Here is a 17,639-nt window from a genome sequence, read left to right as displayed (position 1 = left end):
TTGCTGAAATCTGGAAAAAAAGAATGCTGGTGATGTCCAGCAGAAATGTTTAGGGAGAATGAAAAACTTAAAATTATTAATGGATAGCATTGCAGCCTGGTCTGATACAAACAGAATTAGCAAATTGATGAATTCTGTGAAGAAAAACCTGTAATGTGCCTAAATGGAGGTGGAAGGCATTGCTCTCCCAGACTATGTTTGTAAAGGGCAAGCCACAGACAAATAAATTTAGTGTGGGAATGTGAGTCTTCTCACTTTTCCAATTCTGATAAAGGATCTTTGACCAGAAACATTAACTGTTTTCCTTTCCCTGGATGGGCAGTGTCACCAAATATTCATAAAGAAAACAATGGAGTTTTTCCTAGGTGATGCTGTCAAGGGGAAATGTGCAACTTGGAAAAAGACCATGGATCTCTGGGAGAACAGAGCAAGAAGGAGTCTTGTTGAATCTCTGGCCATGACTGGATAGATAAAAATGAAACAGATGAAAGATAACAGTCTAAGATAAGAATCTTTGGTCTTTTCTATCATGATCTACAATCACATATTAACCTAAAGGTATGCAGATTATTAGGTTAATTAGCTACAGTAAATTCCCCCAAGTGCAGATGGCCAGTGGAAGATTTGGGATACTAATGCGTGTAGAAAAGTGGATTATAGGTGGAGGAGTGGGCAAGTAGAATTGATACGAAGAGTCAGAGAGCTGGCGTGGAACCAATGGGCTGAATGACCTCTGAATTGTGGAGAAGTATGAAGCAATCATATGGAAAGTCACAGCTATATCTCTCCAGCCCCTCCAGCCTGTTAGTGGGTCAAACTGAAATTGCGGATGAGAAATTTCCTTGTACACTGGTTCGCTGGAACATCTTATCCACAAGAATTCAAGTGACACAAAAATTAATACATACAGTAATAATTTATTTTGAAATGTTCATTTAGATCTTCTGAAACACTTTGTATCATTCGTAAAAGAGTAGCCATCTGACCTCAAATAACAATATACAACAAGTTACAGCATAGCAATGGCTCTATCTACTTTTCTGGTAAAACCTAGGTCAGGAAAAAAATACTCCAGTCCAAAGCTGCAGGTTACAGACAATCTCTTTTTGCAGCACACACACAGCAGTGTACATTAATACACTGTAGCTATCTATGCACATCATGTGATCACAAAATTGAGTCATTGCTTCAGACAACATACCGTCCGATCCGATCATGCACATGAGCAGGCTGGGGAAGGCTGTTGCACCAGAAATCATAAGGCTGTGAATTTCACAGCTGCATGATTACCTAGAGGATTAGGAAACTTCACAATTACTAACGTGGAATATTAATACTTACCTCATTCACTTTTTTGCATGTAATTAAATATCTATTTTTTGTTAAACTCCCTGACCTTTTTTTGCTGTTAAAATGTTGAACATGATTGATATATTTTAATGGATTTATCTAGACTATTTCCAAGTATTTTTTTAAGTTACATAAGCCAAGCAATACATAAAGGGATCATGGCAGGAACTCTTCATACATAATACAAGTAAAACTGACTGTACATTGTTGTCTTTGACAGCTGTAGGAATAATGTCAAACTTCCCAACCAAATGCGCCTGTCAAATGTCCACCAGCAATAATATAGTTTTCTAACAAATATGGCTTCCTTAACAAAGTCCCTCTGCGAAGGAAAAAAGCAGATATTTACAAGAGCATCTTAGTTGATCAATAATTTTTGTAAAACAGATAACTTCAAATATCAGATAGTTGTTCCAAAAAAATCATACATAATGAACCAATTTTATACAACCAATGTTATTTCAAACAGAAGTTACTAAATAGGATCCAGAGTGACGTTTAGGGCTTTGATTTCCACTAGAGTCAGTAGCTTCAGATTTAGAGCTCTCCTTTCTCTTGCTGTTGTTGTTTACAGGCGTTGGAATTTGTGATGGCCGTGTCGTGCTATTATCTGTGCTACTCTTTCGAGGGCTGGGTATATAGTTGAAAGGAGTTACTCTTGCAGCAACTGTACCACTTGGTGAGTTGTGCTTGCTTGAGCTGTTTGAACTGAAGGGGGTACGCTCAGTGACAATTGTAGTTTCAGTTTCTGGTGAGGTAGCAGAACTGTTCATAGCAGATCTTGTTTCTGCCGCCTTTTTTTCTGGACTATCCAAATGAGTAAATGAATTTAAACATTTTTCCATTCTTAAACCGTGAGGAAGAGTTCTGTGTTCTGAAGATGGTTTGTTCTGTGCATCACCTGAACCTTCGTCATCATTTGGGCACATCTTTTCAGGCAAATCATCAATAACTGGTGGTGTATTACCTGTTGGAGACCTTCCAGGGCGAGGGTTATTTATTGGGCAGTCTTCGATTCTCACCCAGACATCCTCAGTTTTTGATACAGGGGGTGCCATCTGGTAAACTAAATTTTTGCTTTCAGTGCTATGTCCAGTTGAATTATTCTGAACATGGCTATTTATTTGTGGAATTTCATTATCTTTAATTTTCCTCCAAGTTCCTCTCAGAGGAACGGGGTTTTCCTTGCCTTGTTTGCTACCATGTGCACAACTTCCCTGATGTGGTTTTTCATCTTCACTTTTGGCCTTCTCACTTGATTCTGAAGAAGCTGACAGAATTGATGAAGAACTCCCCGTTCTACGCCACGTGCTAACACGAGGAAGAGATGAAGAATGCTTGCTATGTTCACGCTTCCATGTACCTGATCTATTGACTGGAAGCCTTGAAGGACTCTCAGAATGAGATCGAGCTATGTCATGTTTCCGCATAGGTCGCCCTTCCAGCTGTTCTGCAGAGAGATTCTGGTTTGGAGGCACTTTTCTCCAGCTACTGGTTTGGTTTAGTAAATGACTGGGCATCACATCCAAATGCTGGGATGGACTTAAAACTGGAGTCTGAGTTTGTGATCTTGGTGATGTAGGCCTAGAAGGTGGAGATAAAGATTCAAAAGAAGTAGATTCTTCTAATTTTCTCCTCAAAGTTGGACTTGGGGCTTCTTTTATAAATGTTGACTGGCGCATTAATATAGGCCTTTCAGATCTGTCAGACTCACTGCCACTGGATTTTGTTGAAGACATTCTTGACAATTCTACTCTTTTTCCCGGTACGGTGCTGCTGCTACTCTGGCTTAGACCTTTAGAATGAGACTCACTTCTGGTTATAGAAGGTGTGCCCTTTCCTAGGCTTGTTTGTTTTGGTGTGGCCTGTTGTAGTGGTCTGCCTGGAGATGTGTAGGACATTTTTCCTGATCCTGACGGTTTAGCTGAGGCAGTACTCGGAGAGGATGTTCTTGGAAGCTGTGACATTTTGTTGGAAGGGCTGATCCCATTTCTCCCTGGAGATATGGAATTCCTACCAGGAGATTGCATGGGTCTAGATAATGACTGCTGGGAGGGTCTAGAAGGAGTAGAATCTCTAGATCCTGATCTAGAAGATCCTTTGCTGCTGGATGCTCCCTGACCAGCTGTTTGCTTGCCTATTGGACTTGACTCTAATTTTAATGGAGTTTTAATACCTCTTGATGAATGACTTGAGCTCTGCCCAGAGTTTGGACTTTTAGAGGTTATATTTTTAGGTGGCATCTTCGGAATAGGGCTAGTGCTAGGTGAACTGTTCCTTACACCAGGTATGTGAATCATGGTCCTTCCGCGTGAGATCATTGGCATATTTGCCTGTTGGGAGTTTTTTGGCTGGTTGGTAGGAGTCTCAATATTAGAACGGGCCTTCCCAGTTATTAAACTTTTATAGACTCTTTTTCCTCCGCGAATTGCTTTAACATTTTCTTCTTCGTTCTTTTTATTGTCACTGGTGATTTTATCACTAGGTTTCACTATTTTAGGGCCCTTATTAGAAGTGAATGGTTTTTCTTCCTGATCAGGTGTAAGATGAAAGGGTGACCCTAAGGAAATACCAGATTTAAGGGAGAGAATGGAGTCAGAATCAGAAGAGCCCTGCCTTGACAGGCAGGCAGCAGCCTGGTGCAAGCTACTGACTATAGAATTAGCACCCTCTTGAATGGCTTTCCAATCAAAACTTTCAGAATCTGGAGAGAAAGCTTGCTCTGAAATAGGGCTTTGCACTTGGTCTCTTAAATTCATCGACTCATTCATCTCCTCTGCTGATGCTGCCGAGGTATCACTTCCTGTATTTTCCCAGTTACTCTTGCCTTTTGCAAGGAGCTTTTTCTTCTTCGGCATAGCTGAACTGATGCATTCTTGGAGAAGGTCATCTTCAGAATCTATGCTAAGAGAGCTAAGGGAGCTATTTCTAGAGAAACACACTGGTGTGTCTTCAACATGAAATGACTTAGGGGCATAGCCAGATGCTGGTGGTCTGTTCACTGCAACTTGGCTACTTGTGTGTTCTCCCTGTTCAGAATGCTGTACTGTTTTTTTATTATTATTCTCCTGGTCAATATCACTGAGCGAACTTAATGATGAATTACGAGAAAAGCAGACAGGAGTATCTTCAATGGCAAAATTTTGCATTTTTTCATCTGTCACTGTTTCCTGGACATTGTTGTCCTTTGGTGTTTGAGAGTAAACTGCCTGCCTCTGTACAGCAGATTTTGACTGCCCTCTCCCTGACACAGATTTTTGACTTGGTTGAACTTTATCAGTAGATTGTTGACTGATTGGATTTTGTTTGCTGTTACAACTTTTTACATCACTGGAAACATTGTCCTTTTTGCCCTTTTGTTTTTTTAATTCTGCTTTTTCTTTTGTGAGATCAGTGTCGTCGTCATCAAAGTCGAGTGAACTGAGGGAATCATTTCGGGAAAAGCAATATGGAGTTCCTTCAATTGGAGTATAATGATGTGGAGAGTCAAATGCAAAGCCTCCACGCACACGGTTATCGTTACTAGGTGGCTTATCTTGAAAATCCCCAGCAATGTTTTTTGTAACTTGCCTTTTGCCACCTTTCTCCATGTCTTTCCTGTGTTCTGTGGAGGGATCTTCAGCATTGAAGCTACTTTCAGGATCAGGTATGGATGGACGTTGTAATGAACGCACCTTGCACTCATTGTTCTGAGACAATGGCTTCATTGGAGATGTTGGGTTTTGTTTTTCTGCCTCTTGTGGATTTGCACTGTTCAAAGAATTTGATGCTTGTTGAACTTGGCTCATCATTTTTTTAATTCTGAAGGGTTTATGGCTCTTTCCTTTTGGCATAGCAGAGTTTATACATTCAGCTAAAATATCACCTTCCTCCATTTTGTCATCTTGCCCTGACTGGGCAGTAGTAAGACCTTTTGCTGTCTCTGCATCATCCATATTCCTGCCTTCAGTAGGTATGGTATCTCTCTTCTCCAACACTGTAGATTCAGACGCAGGCTGAATAGCCTCTGAACTTACCAATTCATTTGGAGGTGACTCAATGGTGAGGTCACTTAGAGATGTTGCTGTTGAAAAGTTTATTGGAGTCCCCTCAACACAGTAAACTCGTGGCATATCTTCTCTAAATATGTCATGGTTAAAACTGACGTGCTTTTGAGAATGAACTCTATTTTGATTAGAAAGCAATTTGTACACAGGCAATTGACTTGGTTTTCTTGCTACAGGAGGTGGTATCCGTGATGTAGTACTAGCAGCAGTTTTCTTAGCTTTACTTGAAGATTTAGTTGGCATGGCTGAATTTATGCATTCTTCTAAGATATCAATATCATCATCATCATCGTCGTCATCCAGTATATCTTTCTCAGGTTCTGCAGATTTCTCTACTTTACGTTTATTTTTCTCAGTTACATCTTCTTTCTTAACAATCTCTTCATTCTTGTGATCATCTTCATAAACAGGAGGCATTACTGTGAGCTCAAGATCCTTCTGAATAAACGGCTCATCCAGGCTAAGAGCGCTTAAGCTTGATGCACATGAGAATCCATCTGGAGTGTTTTCTGTGGCAAAATGCATCAGACAATCACCATCCTGAGGAATCTGGACTCTCTGAACTGCTTCATTCACAGCCTCCTGCCGTTGGCCAACCTCTCTGCTCTTAACATTAGTCTGATCCTTGATTTTATGTGCATCTCTCTTCAGCTGAGCTGGCTGGGGTGGAGGAGTCTTACTTCTACTAGGAGGCATTGTCTGTCCTGGACTGTCTGGAAGATCACTTGGGCTTATAACTCCACTAACCATTTCACTGCAAGGTTCACTCTGAATGGAGCTAGCAATTGACTGACTTTCAAAGCTTCCCAATGAACTGACAGAACTGCATCTACTAAACACCAAAGGAGTTTCCTGCACATAATGTTCTGGTGGACTTTTCGGAGTCTGAGCGCCACTCTTCGATGGTGATTTTGCACCTGAAGAGAACTCAACAGCTTTTTGACGACCAATATCAGGTTGAGACACATTAGTGGCCTGCAACCTATTCTGTTTCATTCGGGTATGATGTGAAGTAGAGGAAGCCTCACCTATTGTTGTTTCAACAGGTAGCTGTCCATTATTTTCCTTGAGGTCAATGATCTGCAGAGTGGTGCCATCATCTGCTACACGTTTGGCTTGGCTACGACCTTCCATCTCATCCTCTGACGACAAGGAAGAAAGTGAACTACACCTTGAAAAACAAATAGGAGTATCCTCCACACAGTAAGTTTGCATGGTTTCTTGGTTAATTGAAGGAGCCTTACAAGTGGTTGGTTTCTGAAGAGTAGGAGCAGCAGTTGTTCTTGTTTGTGCAGGGCTGGGATGAAGTCGTCTCTGTTGGCTGGTAGTGTTGATATTGGAAGTTGGTGTGTTTCCACAACTTGATGATGCATGGTCTTTTGTAGTGTTTTGAACTGAAGGACCTTTCGAATATATAAAAGGTTGACTCTGTGAAGAGGGAGGCACTTCTGTAGCATATTTCAAACTATAATCAATTGGCTGTTCAACATGGTGTTCCTCCTCTGTAAATTTCATACTATAATTTGTGGGCCTGTCCTCTTCCCCCTCAGGTTGTTCTTCTTCAGAGTAACGCTCACTGTAGTTGGTTGGTTTGTCATCTTCATAGTCATCCACTTGGCAAAGAGATGGATTAATTTTTTGGTTCATTCTGTGTTCAGAGTCGACTCTAATTTGATCAGAACTGTTATGTGCCCTGGTACTGTAAGAACAATCTGACTGACTAAATCGAGGTTGGAATTTAATATGCCCTTCCTCTCCACTGCAGGTATTTTCACAAAAAATAGAATATCCAGAGGGTTGACTTCTAGACTGCTTATGTTCATTTCTTTTCATCTCTTCTTCTACAATATGCTTCTGGCGTGCCCATTGTTCATTTTGTGACGGGCTCTGTCGGCCAGAATTTAACTGTTCATCTGAGTATTTGAGACTGTAGTTAATTGGTGTATCCAGTTCTGCATCATTGTCTTCCAAATGATTGGCATTGTGAATTTTATTGGCGAGATCAGCTGGATATTTTTCATAGTTGCAGAACTTGCTTTCATCATCCTCTGAGAAGGATTCAATCGATGGCTTCATTTGCCCTCTTTTACCATATCCATCACTACTGCTAACACTATTTAAACTGTCATTTGATGACCTCCTGTACTCTGTTTTCCCATAAGGCATGGAGGTGGTTCTGTTGGGGTTTTCAGATTTACTATAGTTAAACATGTTAGGATGGGGATGAGATGATGAACCTCGTCTCATTCCAGTCCTGTCCTCTGGCAGACAGTGCAAATCGGAAGCTGACGGTGAATTCCTGTCCTCTGATGACAACTGCATACTTGATACTTCTTCCATGACCTTGGCTATTTGAGCTGTGGTGGTAGGCACCTGCCTCCCCAATCTTTTGGAAGGATCTGGTGCATTTTCAGGAGGAAAGGAAGCAGCATCTGGTCCTCTTCGATCTCTTTCTATGTTTCTCTCCTTTTCTGGTCTGGAGCTATCAACAGTTCCCCTGCTGTCTCTTGATGAATTCGGTAGCATTGAGGAAGTCACGTAAGGTGATAAGACAGTCATGTTTCCAGTGTTGAAACTCTCTGACCTGCATACCCCATCATCAAGTCTACTAGAGTCTAAAACATATTCACTGTATCTGCCCTGTTTGTGTCTTTGTCTGTTGCGATGAGATGCCTTGGGACTCAAGTTATCAATATTATCAAAAGTTTCTGATAACTGTTGAGCATCTAACTCTGCTTCCAGAGCTTTTTGTTTTCGAACATGCAGAGATGGTAGACTTGATCCTGGAGACATGATGTTGGCATCCTTGTATTTGGCAGGTCTGTTAGCCATCAGGTTCCTCAAAGCTGCAGCACTTCCCATTGCAATCATTTTGTGTTTAGAATGAATTAGATTTTTAAGCATGCTAACTGCTCCCATGTCCCACAAAGACTCTTGATCCTTGGCATTTCGAGCGGATAGATTCCAAAGGGTTCCACATGCATTGCTAACTATTGTCAGACTGTGAGATTTTAAGTGTTGCAGCAACGTCTGTAAGCAATTGTTTTCTCTGAGGATTTGCCTGGGTAGAAAATAAGATTTATTTAGATAGATATCTTCAAATCAAAAAATAGCAGACCTATATTAATCTTAGATCTAAACATTACACATTGTTAATTGATAGGGGGTGGAAAAGTAACAGAAGTAAAGTCATTGGGGGTGGGAATGGGGATGTACTTATGAGTGAAGAGAGAAGATGAAAGAGATAAAGGCAAAGGGGGATGAGGCTGGGGATAAAAGCAGGGTTTGAAGTGGAAGATTGATAAAAATGGATTGGAGCAGGGTTACTACTCATAAACAATGTTACTACTACAAAGACCAGGAAGGGAAGTTGAGCAATCAGAAGCTGTTGTAATAGCTTTAGGAAATTGAGAAATGGGACTCAAGATGAACTGACCGAGGACACGAAAGGAGAAAAGTTAGTGAAATGTGAGAATTTGAAATCAAGGCTGAGGAACATTACCCTATTTTCAACAAGTCAAAGATTACATGTACCTGTGATCTTCATTTGTAGCAATCAAACTGGAAACATTCCTTAGGATGCCACCTCCACTTTCAATAATGGCAAGTGTATTGGTTTGGCTTCTGTAAGTTAAAGTGCTGACTAAAAAGGCAAGTGCTCCACACACAGTACAGATGTCAGCCTTATTCTCAGTGCAGTGTGCAGATAAGTTCCAAAGGGCACTGAGAACACTCTTTAGAGTTGATTCCTTTAAAAACAAGAGAGAAAGAAAATATTCAACTTCAATTTTGTTTCAGTTCATACTTAGAGGATATTTTGGAACTGTATCGGGTGTAGTTACATGATGCAGCTTTCTGATATGCAATAAATTTGAATACCACAAAACTTTAATTTCCTTAATCACTTTTATTGTTGTGTCTACCTCGAAAGACCAAACATCTAAAAACACATGAAAGTCTGCAGATGCTGGAAATCCAAGGCAACACACACAAAATGCCGGAGGAACTCAACAGGTCACTCAGCATCTACGTTTTGGGCCAAGACCCTTCATCAGGACAGAAAAGGAAGGAGGAAGATGCCGGAATAAAAAAAATGGGGGGAAGGGGAAGGAGGAGGAGGATAGCTCAAAGGTGATAGGTGAAGTCAGGTGAGTGGGAAAGCTCAAGGGATGGAGAAGAAGGAATCTGATAGGAGAGGAGATTGGACCATACAAAAAAGGGAAGAAGGAGCAGACCAAGGGGAAATGACAGGCAGATGAGAAGAGGTAAGAGGCCTGAGTGGGGAATAGAGGAAGAGGGGAGGAGGAAGGAAATTTTTTTTAAAATTAGAAACAGAAATCGATATTTGTACCATCAGGTCGAAGGCTACCCAAACAGAATATAAGGAATCAGAATTAAAATGTTTGGCCACTGGGAAGTTTTGCTTTAGGCGGATGGTGCGGAGGTGCTTGACGAAGCAATTCCTCAATTTACAACAGGTCTCAAAAATGTAAAGAAGGTCGCATTGGGAGCACTGGACATAATAGACAACCCCAGCAGATTCGCAGGTGAAATGTTGCCTCATTTGAAAGGACTGTTTGGGACGTTGAATGGAGGTGAGGTATCTGGGCAGGTGTAGCACTTAGATCACCTGCAGGGATAAGTGCCAGGAGTGAGATTAGTGGGAAGGTGGGGAGGGACAAACGGGCAAGAGAATCACAGGTGGAACAATCCCTGCAGGAAAGCCGGGGGGGGGGGGAGACAGGTAAAGATACGTTTAGTGGTAGGATCCCTTTGAAGATGGTGGAAGTTGCAGAAGATGAAGTGTTGGATGCAGAGGCTGATGGGTAGTAGATAAGGACAAGAGGAACCTAAACAGATGGGGTTAGCACAGATGTTCGGGAAGTGAAGGAGATGCGGGTGAGGGCAGCATCAATAGTGGAAGGAGGGAAATCTGTTCTTTGAAGGAGGACATCTCCGATGTCCTAGATTGGAAAGGTGCACCCTGGGAACAGATGCAGTGGAGGTGAAGAAACTGAAAAAAGGGAATAACAGGAGATAGGGTGGGAAGAGGTATAGTCAAGATAACCGTGGGTATCAGTAGGTTCATAAAAGATGTCGGTTGACAGTTTGTCTCCAGAGAGACAGAGAGATCAAGAAAGGAGAGGAGGCTCAGAACTGGACCAACTGAATTTAAGGACAGGTGGAAGTTGGAGGCAAAGTTGATGAAATTGACAAGCTCAGCATGGGTGCATGAAGCAGCACCAAAGCACTTGTCAAGGCAGCAAAAGAAAAGTTGGGACGTATTACTGGAAAAGGCTCAAAACAAGGAGAGTTCTACATAGCCAATGAAGAGACAGGCATAGCTGGGGCCCAACTGTGTGCCCATGGCTACCCCTTGCATTTGGACAGACTGAGAGCAGTCGAAGGAAGAATTGTTGAGGGCGAGGACCAGTTCAGCCAGGCGATGAGGGTGCTGGTGGAGGGGAATCGGTTGGTTCTTTTGTCAAGAAATACTTGTTAGATACATTGTAGACTATAATAATTATCTTTCAGGCAGATTTCATTTTAAAATGTATTAATATTATATCCTGGAATCTATTTTTTAATATTGAATGGGGTGGTAGGGCTTGATATTCATTTTGTGGAGAATTCATTTTTAACCTTCCCATAATTCAAGTGACCATTTGCATATTTTGTAGCATTTAACAAAGATTTATCCCCAACATTCACACTTTGTTGTACCTTGTAAACAAGTTCTGCTGCTCAGCATTTGGCAAGTTTGACAAACATAAGCTGTCTATACCCTTGGAAAAATGCAGACCAATCTTTCACTTCTCCACAATCCAACTGAGTCTCAAAGTTAAACTACTGCTTTAAACCAACATATATATACTGCCATTTGTCCATACATAATGTCCATTTCCATGCTGTGATTACATAGTAGTCTGCACTTAAAAAATCTTTTGAAATCACAAGAGGCAACTGGTAATAATTTCCACATTCATTCATTATGAGCCATGTCATACGACGTGGCCAATCTTGGTCTTGACCGTGATTGTTCTTTGCAAAATTTTGTACAGAAGTGGTTTGCCATTACCTTCTTCTAGGCAGTGTCTTTACAACAGGTGACATCTACTTTTGAAGATGTACTTGATGGTGAGTAGGTTAGCGTCTGTGTTGGAGCACACTGAGTCTACAAACCCTCTGCAGCTTTCTTCGATCCTGTGCGATCCAGAAGGTGATGCAACCAGACAGAATGTTCTCCACGTTAAAATTTGCTGGAGTCTTTGATGACATACCAAATCTTCTCAAACTCCCAAGGAAGTATAGCTATTTGTGTGCCTACTTCATGTATGCATCAGTATGTTGGGCCCAGGATAGATATCTGAGGTGTTGAAACCCAGAAACTTGAAGCTGCTCACCCTTTCCACCGCTGACTCCTCAATAAGGACAGGAGTGCTCTTCCAATTTCCCTTCCTGAAGTTCACAATTAATTCTTTGGTCTTACCGATGTTGAGTGCAAGGTTGTTGTTGTGACACCATTTAACCAGCTGATTTACCTCACTTCTGTATGCTTCCACATCACCATCTGAGATTCTTAGCACACTTATAGATTAATCCTTCTTAAATACTGTTCAATTTCCTCATTCACATTATGATCAATAGTCAGTTGCTTTAGTAACTAATTAGAAAATTGATTCCAAGAAAATGTCCTGGATGACATTTGGCTTGTACAGGAGAGTGTTGAGATTATCGATTGGAGTTACAGGGAAGTAGTCACCCCTAAATTGGAGGCAGGTAGCTGGGTGTCTGTCAGGAGAAGGAAAGGGAAGGTGAGTGAGCAGTTAGTGCAGAGCACCCCAGCGGTCATTCCCCTCAATAATTAGTATACCATTTTGGATACTATTGTGGGGGATGACCACCCAGGGGAATGCCACAGAGACCAGGTTACTGGCACTGAACATGGTCCACGGTGCAGAAGGGAAAGAGGGAGAAGAGGGGAGTGGTAGTGATAGGGAACTCAATAGTCAGAGGAACAGACAGGAGATTCTGTGGACACAAATGTGACACCTGGATGGTATGTTGCCTCTTGGGTGCCAGGGTCAGGGACATCTCAGATTGTGTCCACAGCATTTTGGAGGGGGAGGGAGAGCAGCCAGATGTCTTGGCACATATTGGTACCAAGAACATAGGAAGGAAAAGCAAACAGGTCCTGAAGAGAGAATTCAAAGAGCTAGGCTGAGATGAAATATGAAAGCAAGCTAGCAAACTCGGCGGGAGGAGAAGATGGCAGCGTGACGCAGCGCGCGCAGCTCTCCAGTGAAATGATATCGTTTCTGATAAATAGGGGCTGTGGACAATTCTGATTTGATGAAGACAGACGCGAGAAGCAGAGGAACATCCGGAGAAATTTCTGAAATGCCTGGTTCGCCATGTTGTTACTGTGCGATCGAGAATCTCCGGGGGGTAGGCCCCAAAATCCCCGGCTTTGCCTGCTGCTGGCGACCGAGGCTGAGGTCGAAACATTTGGATCGAGATGGTGCTTGGTACTCGGTGTCGAAGGGCTGATCAGAGCTTGAAGTTTTCGGACAACTCAGAGTCGGACTGTGGTCGGGCATGGCAGGGAGAGTTTTCTTCCTTCTCCAGTCTACGTGAGATGTGGGACTTTAGAGAAACTTTTAACTTTTTTTACTGTGCCATGGACTGTTCTTCATCAAGTTATGGTATTGTTGCACTGTTGTAACTATATGTTATAATTATGTAGTTTTGTTAGTTTTTCAGTCTTGGTCTGTCCTGTGTTTTTGTGATATCACACCGGAGGAATATTGTATCATTTCTTAATGCATGCATTACTAAATGACAATAAAAGAGGACTATGTGCCCTCATAATCTAAAGGAACAATATTAAGGTGGATAGAAAAGCTTTTTGAAGTATATAAAAAGTAAGAGAGAGATGAGAGTGGATATAGGACCACTAGAAAATGAGGCTGGAGAAATAATAATGGGGGACAAGGAGATGGCAGATAAACTAAATAGGTTTTCTGCATCAGCCTTCACTGTGGAAGACACTAGCAGTGTGCCAAATGTTTAAGGGTGGGAGGGAAGAGAAGTGAGTGCAGTTACTATTACAAGGGAGAAGATGCTCAAAAAGCTGAAAGACCTAAAGGTACACAAGTCAACCGGACCAGATGAACTGCGGATAACCAGCCTCACTTCAGTGGTTAGGAAGATGTCAGAGTCAATTGTTAAGGGTGAGGTTATGGAGTACTTGGTGACACAGGACAAGATAGGATACAGTCAGCATGGTTTCCTTCAGGGGAAATCCTGCCTGACGAACTTGTTGGAATTCTTTGAGGAGATTACAAGTAAGATAGATAAAGAGGATGCAGTGGATATTGTATATTTGGATTTTCAGAAGGCCTTTGACAAGGGTGCCACATACGCTGCTTACCAAGTTAAGAGCCCATGATATTAGAGGCAAGTTACTGGCATGGTTAGAGCACTGGCTGATTAGTAGGAGCAGTGAGTGGGAATAAAAGGATCCTTTTCTGATTGGCTGCCAGTGACTAGTGGTGTTCTGCAAGGTCGGTGTTGGGACCGCTTCTTTTTGTGGTGTATATCAATAATTTAGATGATAGAATAGATGGCTTTGTTGCCGAATTTGCAGATGATACGAAGATTGGTGGAGGGGCAGATAGTGTTGAGGAAACAGATAGACTACAGAAGGACAGACAGATTAGGAGAAATGGGCAAGAAAGTGGCAAATTAAATACAATGTTGGAAAATGGTCATGCACTTTGGGAGAAGAAATAAAAGACCAGACAATTTTCTAAATGGAGAGAAAATCAAAAATCTGAGATGCAAAGGGACTTGGGAGTTCCTGTGCAGAACAGCCTAAAGGTTAACTTACAGGTTGAGTCGATGGTGAAGAAGGCAAATGCAATGTTAGCACTCATTTCTAGAGGTCTAGAAAAAAGCAGGAATGTGATGCTGAGGCTTTATAAGACACTGGTGAGACCTCACTTTGAATATTGTAAACAGTTTGGGCTCCCTATCCAAGAAAAGATGTGCTGGAATTGGAGACAGTTCAGAGGAGGTTTACAAGGACGATTCCGGAAATGAAAGGATTATCATATGAGGAACGTTTGATGGCTCTAGGCCTGTACTTACTGGAATTTAGAAGGATGGGGGTGGGGGGGAGAATCTCATTGAATCTTTTCGAATGTTGATAGGCCTAGACAGAGCAGTTGTGGAAAGGATGTTTCCCATGGTGGGGAGTCTAGGACAAGAGGGCACAGCCTCCGGAAAGTGGGGCGTCCATTTAAAACAGAGATGCAGAGAAATTTCATTAGCCAGAGGGTGGTTAATTTGTGGAACTTGTTACCGCAGGCAGCTGTGGAGACTAGGTCGTTGGGTGCATTTAAGGCAGTGCTTGATAGGTTCTTGATTGGGCACAGCATCAAAGGTTACAAGAAGGCCGTGAAGTGGGGCAGAGGAGGGGTAAAAAAAAAGGATCAGTCGTGATTGAACGTGGAACAGATTCAATGGGACAAATAGACTAACTTCTGCTCCAATGTCTTATGGTTTTATGATATAAAATCTTTTTCTGAAGTTAAACAAGTCTTTGTAAGCTGGCCTTGTAGTAGGATAAAAACTGACACGTATTTATTGGTTGACAATTCTTTCCTCCAAAGGAAGCGCTGAATTGTCACATAAAGAATTAATTTTTATGAAAGGTAAGTAGTTGTTGCATCATAGCCATGCAAAAGAGCGTTTGAAACATAATCAACAAAGATAACAAGAGACCCCTGAATATCTGGAAGTCACCTTTTCTTGTGAACTTTCTGGGAGGAAACATCATAAATTTCAACTTTGTGAAAAGAATCATTTCCTACCTTTTTAACATCCAGTGCACATTCCATTAAAGCACTCACACTACCAACTTCACGCAAGATCTTTTTACTGTTTACATCTGCTCGCCATGATAAATTTCGCAACACGCTTGCAATTACCTGAAACATTTGACAATTAAAGTAATGATAATAGGGAATACTACGATTTTATAGATATACTATTATATTTTATTTCCTATTTATTCCTAATTTAATGTTTAGACTGCAAGCTCAAAGTCACGTTCATGTATGAAAATACTTCTGAAAAACTGACCACTGGAGAAACCATTGTCATAAGAAATTATTACAGAGGCGGCAAAAATTTTTTCAGGAAATGGTTATACATTTGTACTAGGGTTGAACATACACAGTGATGAACAGCCAAATAATGTAAAATGTGATTCAAAGATGCAAGCCTGCATATCCAATTAAAAGAAAAAAAATGTAATAATTGGACAATATAAGAATTTGTACATACTCCCTTGGCAAATGAAAGAAGATATTTTGATGAGATAATTCAATCCTTATTTATATTATTCTTTTTAAGTATATGCTCACTGTGGCAAGGCAGTAACCTCACATGAATGATCTTTTTAGGTACTCAGTGCATTCAGAGAAACTTTATACTTCAAGAACTTTGACTGACCCAGTAAATTAAATACTGACGCTTCACTGAAGCTCAGGTTTAATATCCATTCCTACCTGTTGCAGATCTTCACTTTCTGATTTAAGCTGAGCCACCATTGCTCTCATACAACCTTTCATAGAACATAGTGTAGCCTGTGTAAAGGAAGCAGTATTGCAGAAGCATGATGTAACATGAAGAAATGAAGTTAATTATTAAGACTACTTAAACACAAATTGGCCGAAAATTAGGAATTGAGTGCAAGGTGGGGACTGTTTTGTAGAACAAGACTGTGCAAAATAAATAAGTCTGATACATATTAATTTTATGATAATCTTAAAGTATCTTCTCATTTAAATATAATTGTTCAGAATGTGACCATCTACAATGATTTCATACATCACATTCTCTTGAAAAGGTGACAAAAAATTTTTGCTGTTGCTGACATTCTGAAGCAACCAATCTCCCCCTCCCAAAAAAGAAACAATGGAATCATATTTACATCTCTCCAAAAGTCAAGGGCATGATGAAAATGCAAAACTAAACTTCATCTGCAACAAACTGCTCACCTTATTTGCAACATCCCCAAAAGTTAAATTTGTAAGTGCCATCCCAGCATATCTTCGCAATGTAACACTGTAATGGTCATCGGTGAGGCCATACATTTCACAATCCACTTGTAATAATTCAGCTATTGCCTGTAAACCACCTGCATATGATATAACAACAGTCATACTTCATTGATCCTGAGGGAAATTGGGTTTCGTTACAGTTGCACCAACCAAGAATAGAGTATAAAATGTTAGCTTTGAAAGTATTCATAATGTGTTTTTAAAAGCATGAGCCAAAAACATCATTTAAAATTTTAAACAATACATTAAATATTAATTTGCAGCCTTCAATTACAATGAAGGCTATCACTGTAAAATATTTAATTAATCAAAGAGTAAATTATGGAGCAGTTACAAGGTCAAAGGATCTTACTAGGGTTGCCGTATCTGTCCTGGCTCATTAGAACAGTGCTGGTTCCCTCACCCCATAACGCTGAAAATTCAGCCCCCTTTTAAAATCACAACTGAATCTGCCTTTGTTACCATCTCTGGTGGTGCATTCAGACCCCTTACTACTCGTTGCAAAGGAAAAGCTTTCCCTGGCGTCACTGTTGGTTATTTGCTGTTCATCTTCATTCTATGCCCTGTCATTCTTGAATTTTCCAACAATGAGTACATTTTCTATCCACTCAGTGCCATTCTGATTTTAAAAATCATATGTTCCTGCAACTTCTCTTTTGTTCCAAGGAGAACAATCTGAGCTTCTATTCTCTATCTTTCGCCTACCTGAGGATCTATCCTGGGCCCAACGTATTGATGTAATTACAAAGAAGGCACAACAGCAGCTATATTTCTTTAGGAGTTTGAGGAGAATTGTATGTCACCAAAGACACTCGTCAATTTCTACGTATGTACGAAGGAGAGCATTCTAACTGGCTGCATCACCATCTGGTATGGAGGGGCCACGGCACAGAATTGGATTAAGCTGCAGAAAGTTGTAAACTCAGCCAGTTCCACCATGTGTAGTAGCCTCCCAAGCATCCAGGACATCATCAAAAATGTGATGCCTCAAAAAGGCAGCATCCATCATTCAGGACACACTGCACCCAGGTCAACCCCTCTTCTCATTGCTACCATCAAGGAGGAGTTAGAGGAGCCTGAAGAATCAAACTTGATGTTTCAGGAACAGCTT

General features: G+C 41.1%; 1 protein-coding gene across 8 annotated transcripts in view; it reads right to left on the bottom strand.

The window, feature by feature from the left end:
• Positions 1-887: 887 nt before the first annotated feature.
• Positions 888-17,639, bottom strand: part of apc (APC regulator of WNT signaling pathway) — a 216,515-nt gene continuing 199,763 nt past the window's right edge. For 7 of the 8 annotated variants that reach the window (XM_063068647.1, XM_063068646.1, XM_063068651.1 and 4 more), the window contains 5 exons: positions 16,466-16,605; positions 15,974-16,051; positions 15,275-15,391; positions 8,931-9,145; positions 889-8,457 (listed from right to left, as the gene is read on the bottom strand). In XM_063068647.1, the coding sequence (XP_062924717.1) occupies positions 1,812-8,457; positions 8,931-9,145; positions 15,275-15,391; positions 15,974-16,051; positions 16,466-16,605 (7,196 nt within the window). In that variant the 3' untranslated portion in view covers positions 889-1,811. Of the gene's footprint in view, positions 8,458-8,930; positions 9,146-15,274; positions 15,392-15,973; positions 16,052-16,465; positions 16,606-17,639 lie in introns of all 8 variants that reach the window. The other variant, XM_063068650.1, reaches the window with a different exon arrangement.

Source organism: Mobula hypostoma, chromosome 16 (assembly GCF_963921235.1).
Source record: "Mobula hypostoma chromosome 16, sMobHyp1.1, whole genome shotgun sequence".
Classification (NCBI taxonomy): Eukaryota; Metazoa; Chordata; class Chondrichthyes; order Myliobatiformes; family Myliobatidae; genus Mobula; species Mobula hypostoma.
Note: the sequence above shows the minus strand (reverse complement) of the source record. Positions and strands in the feature narration are given on the sequence as shown.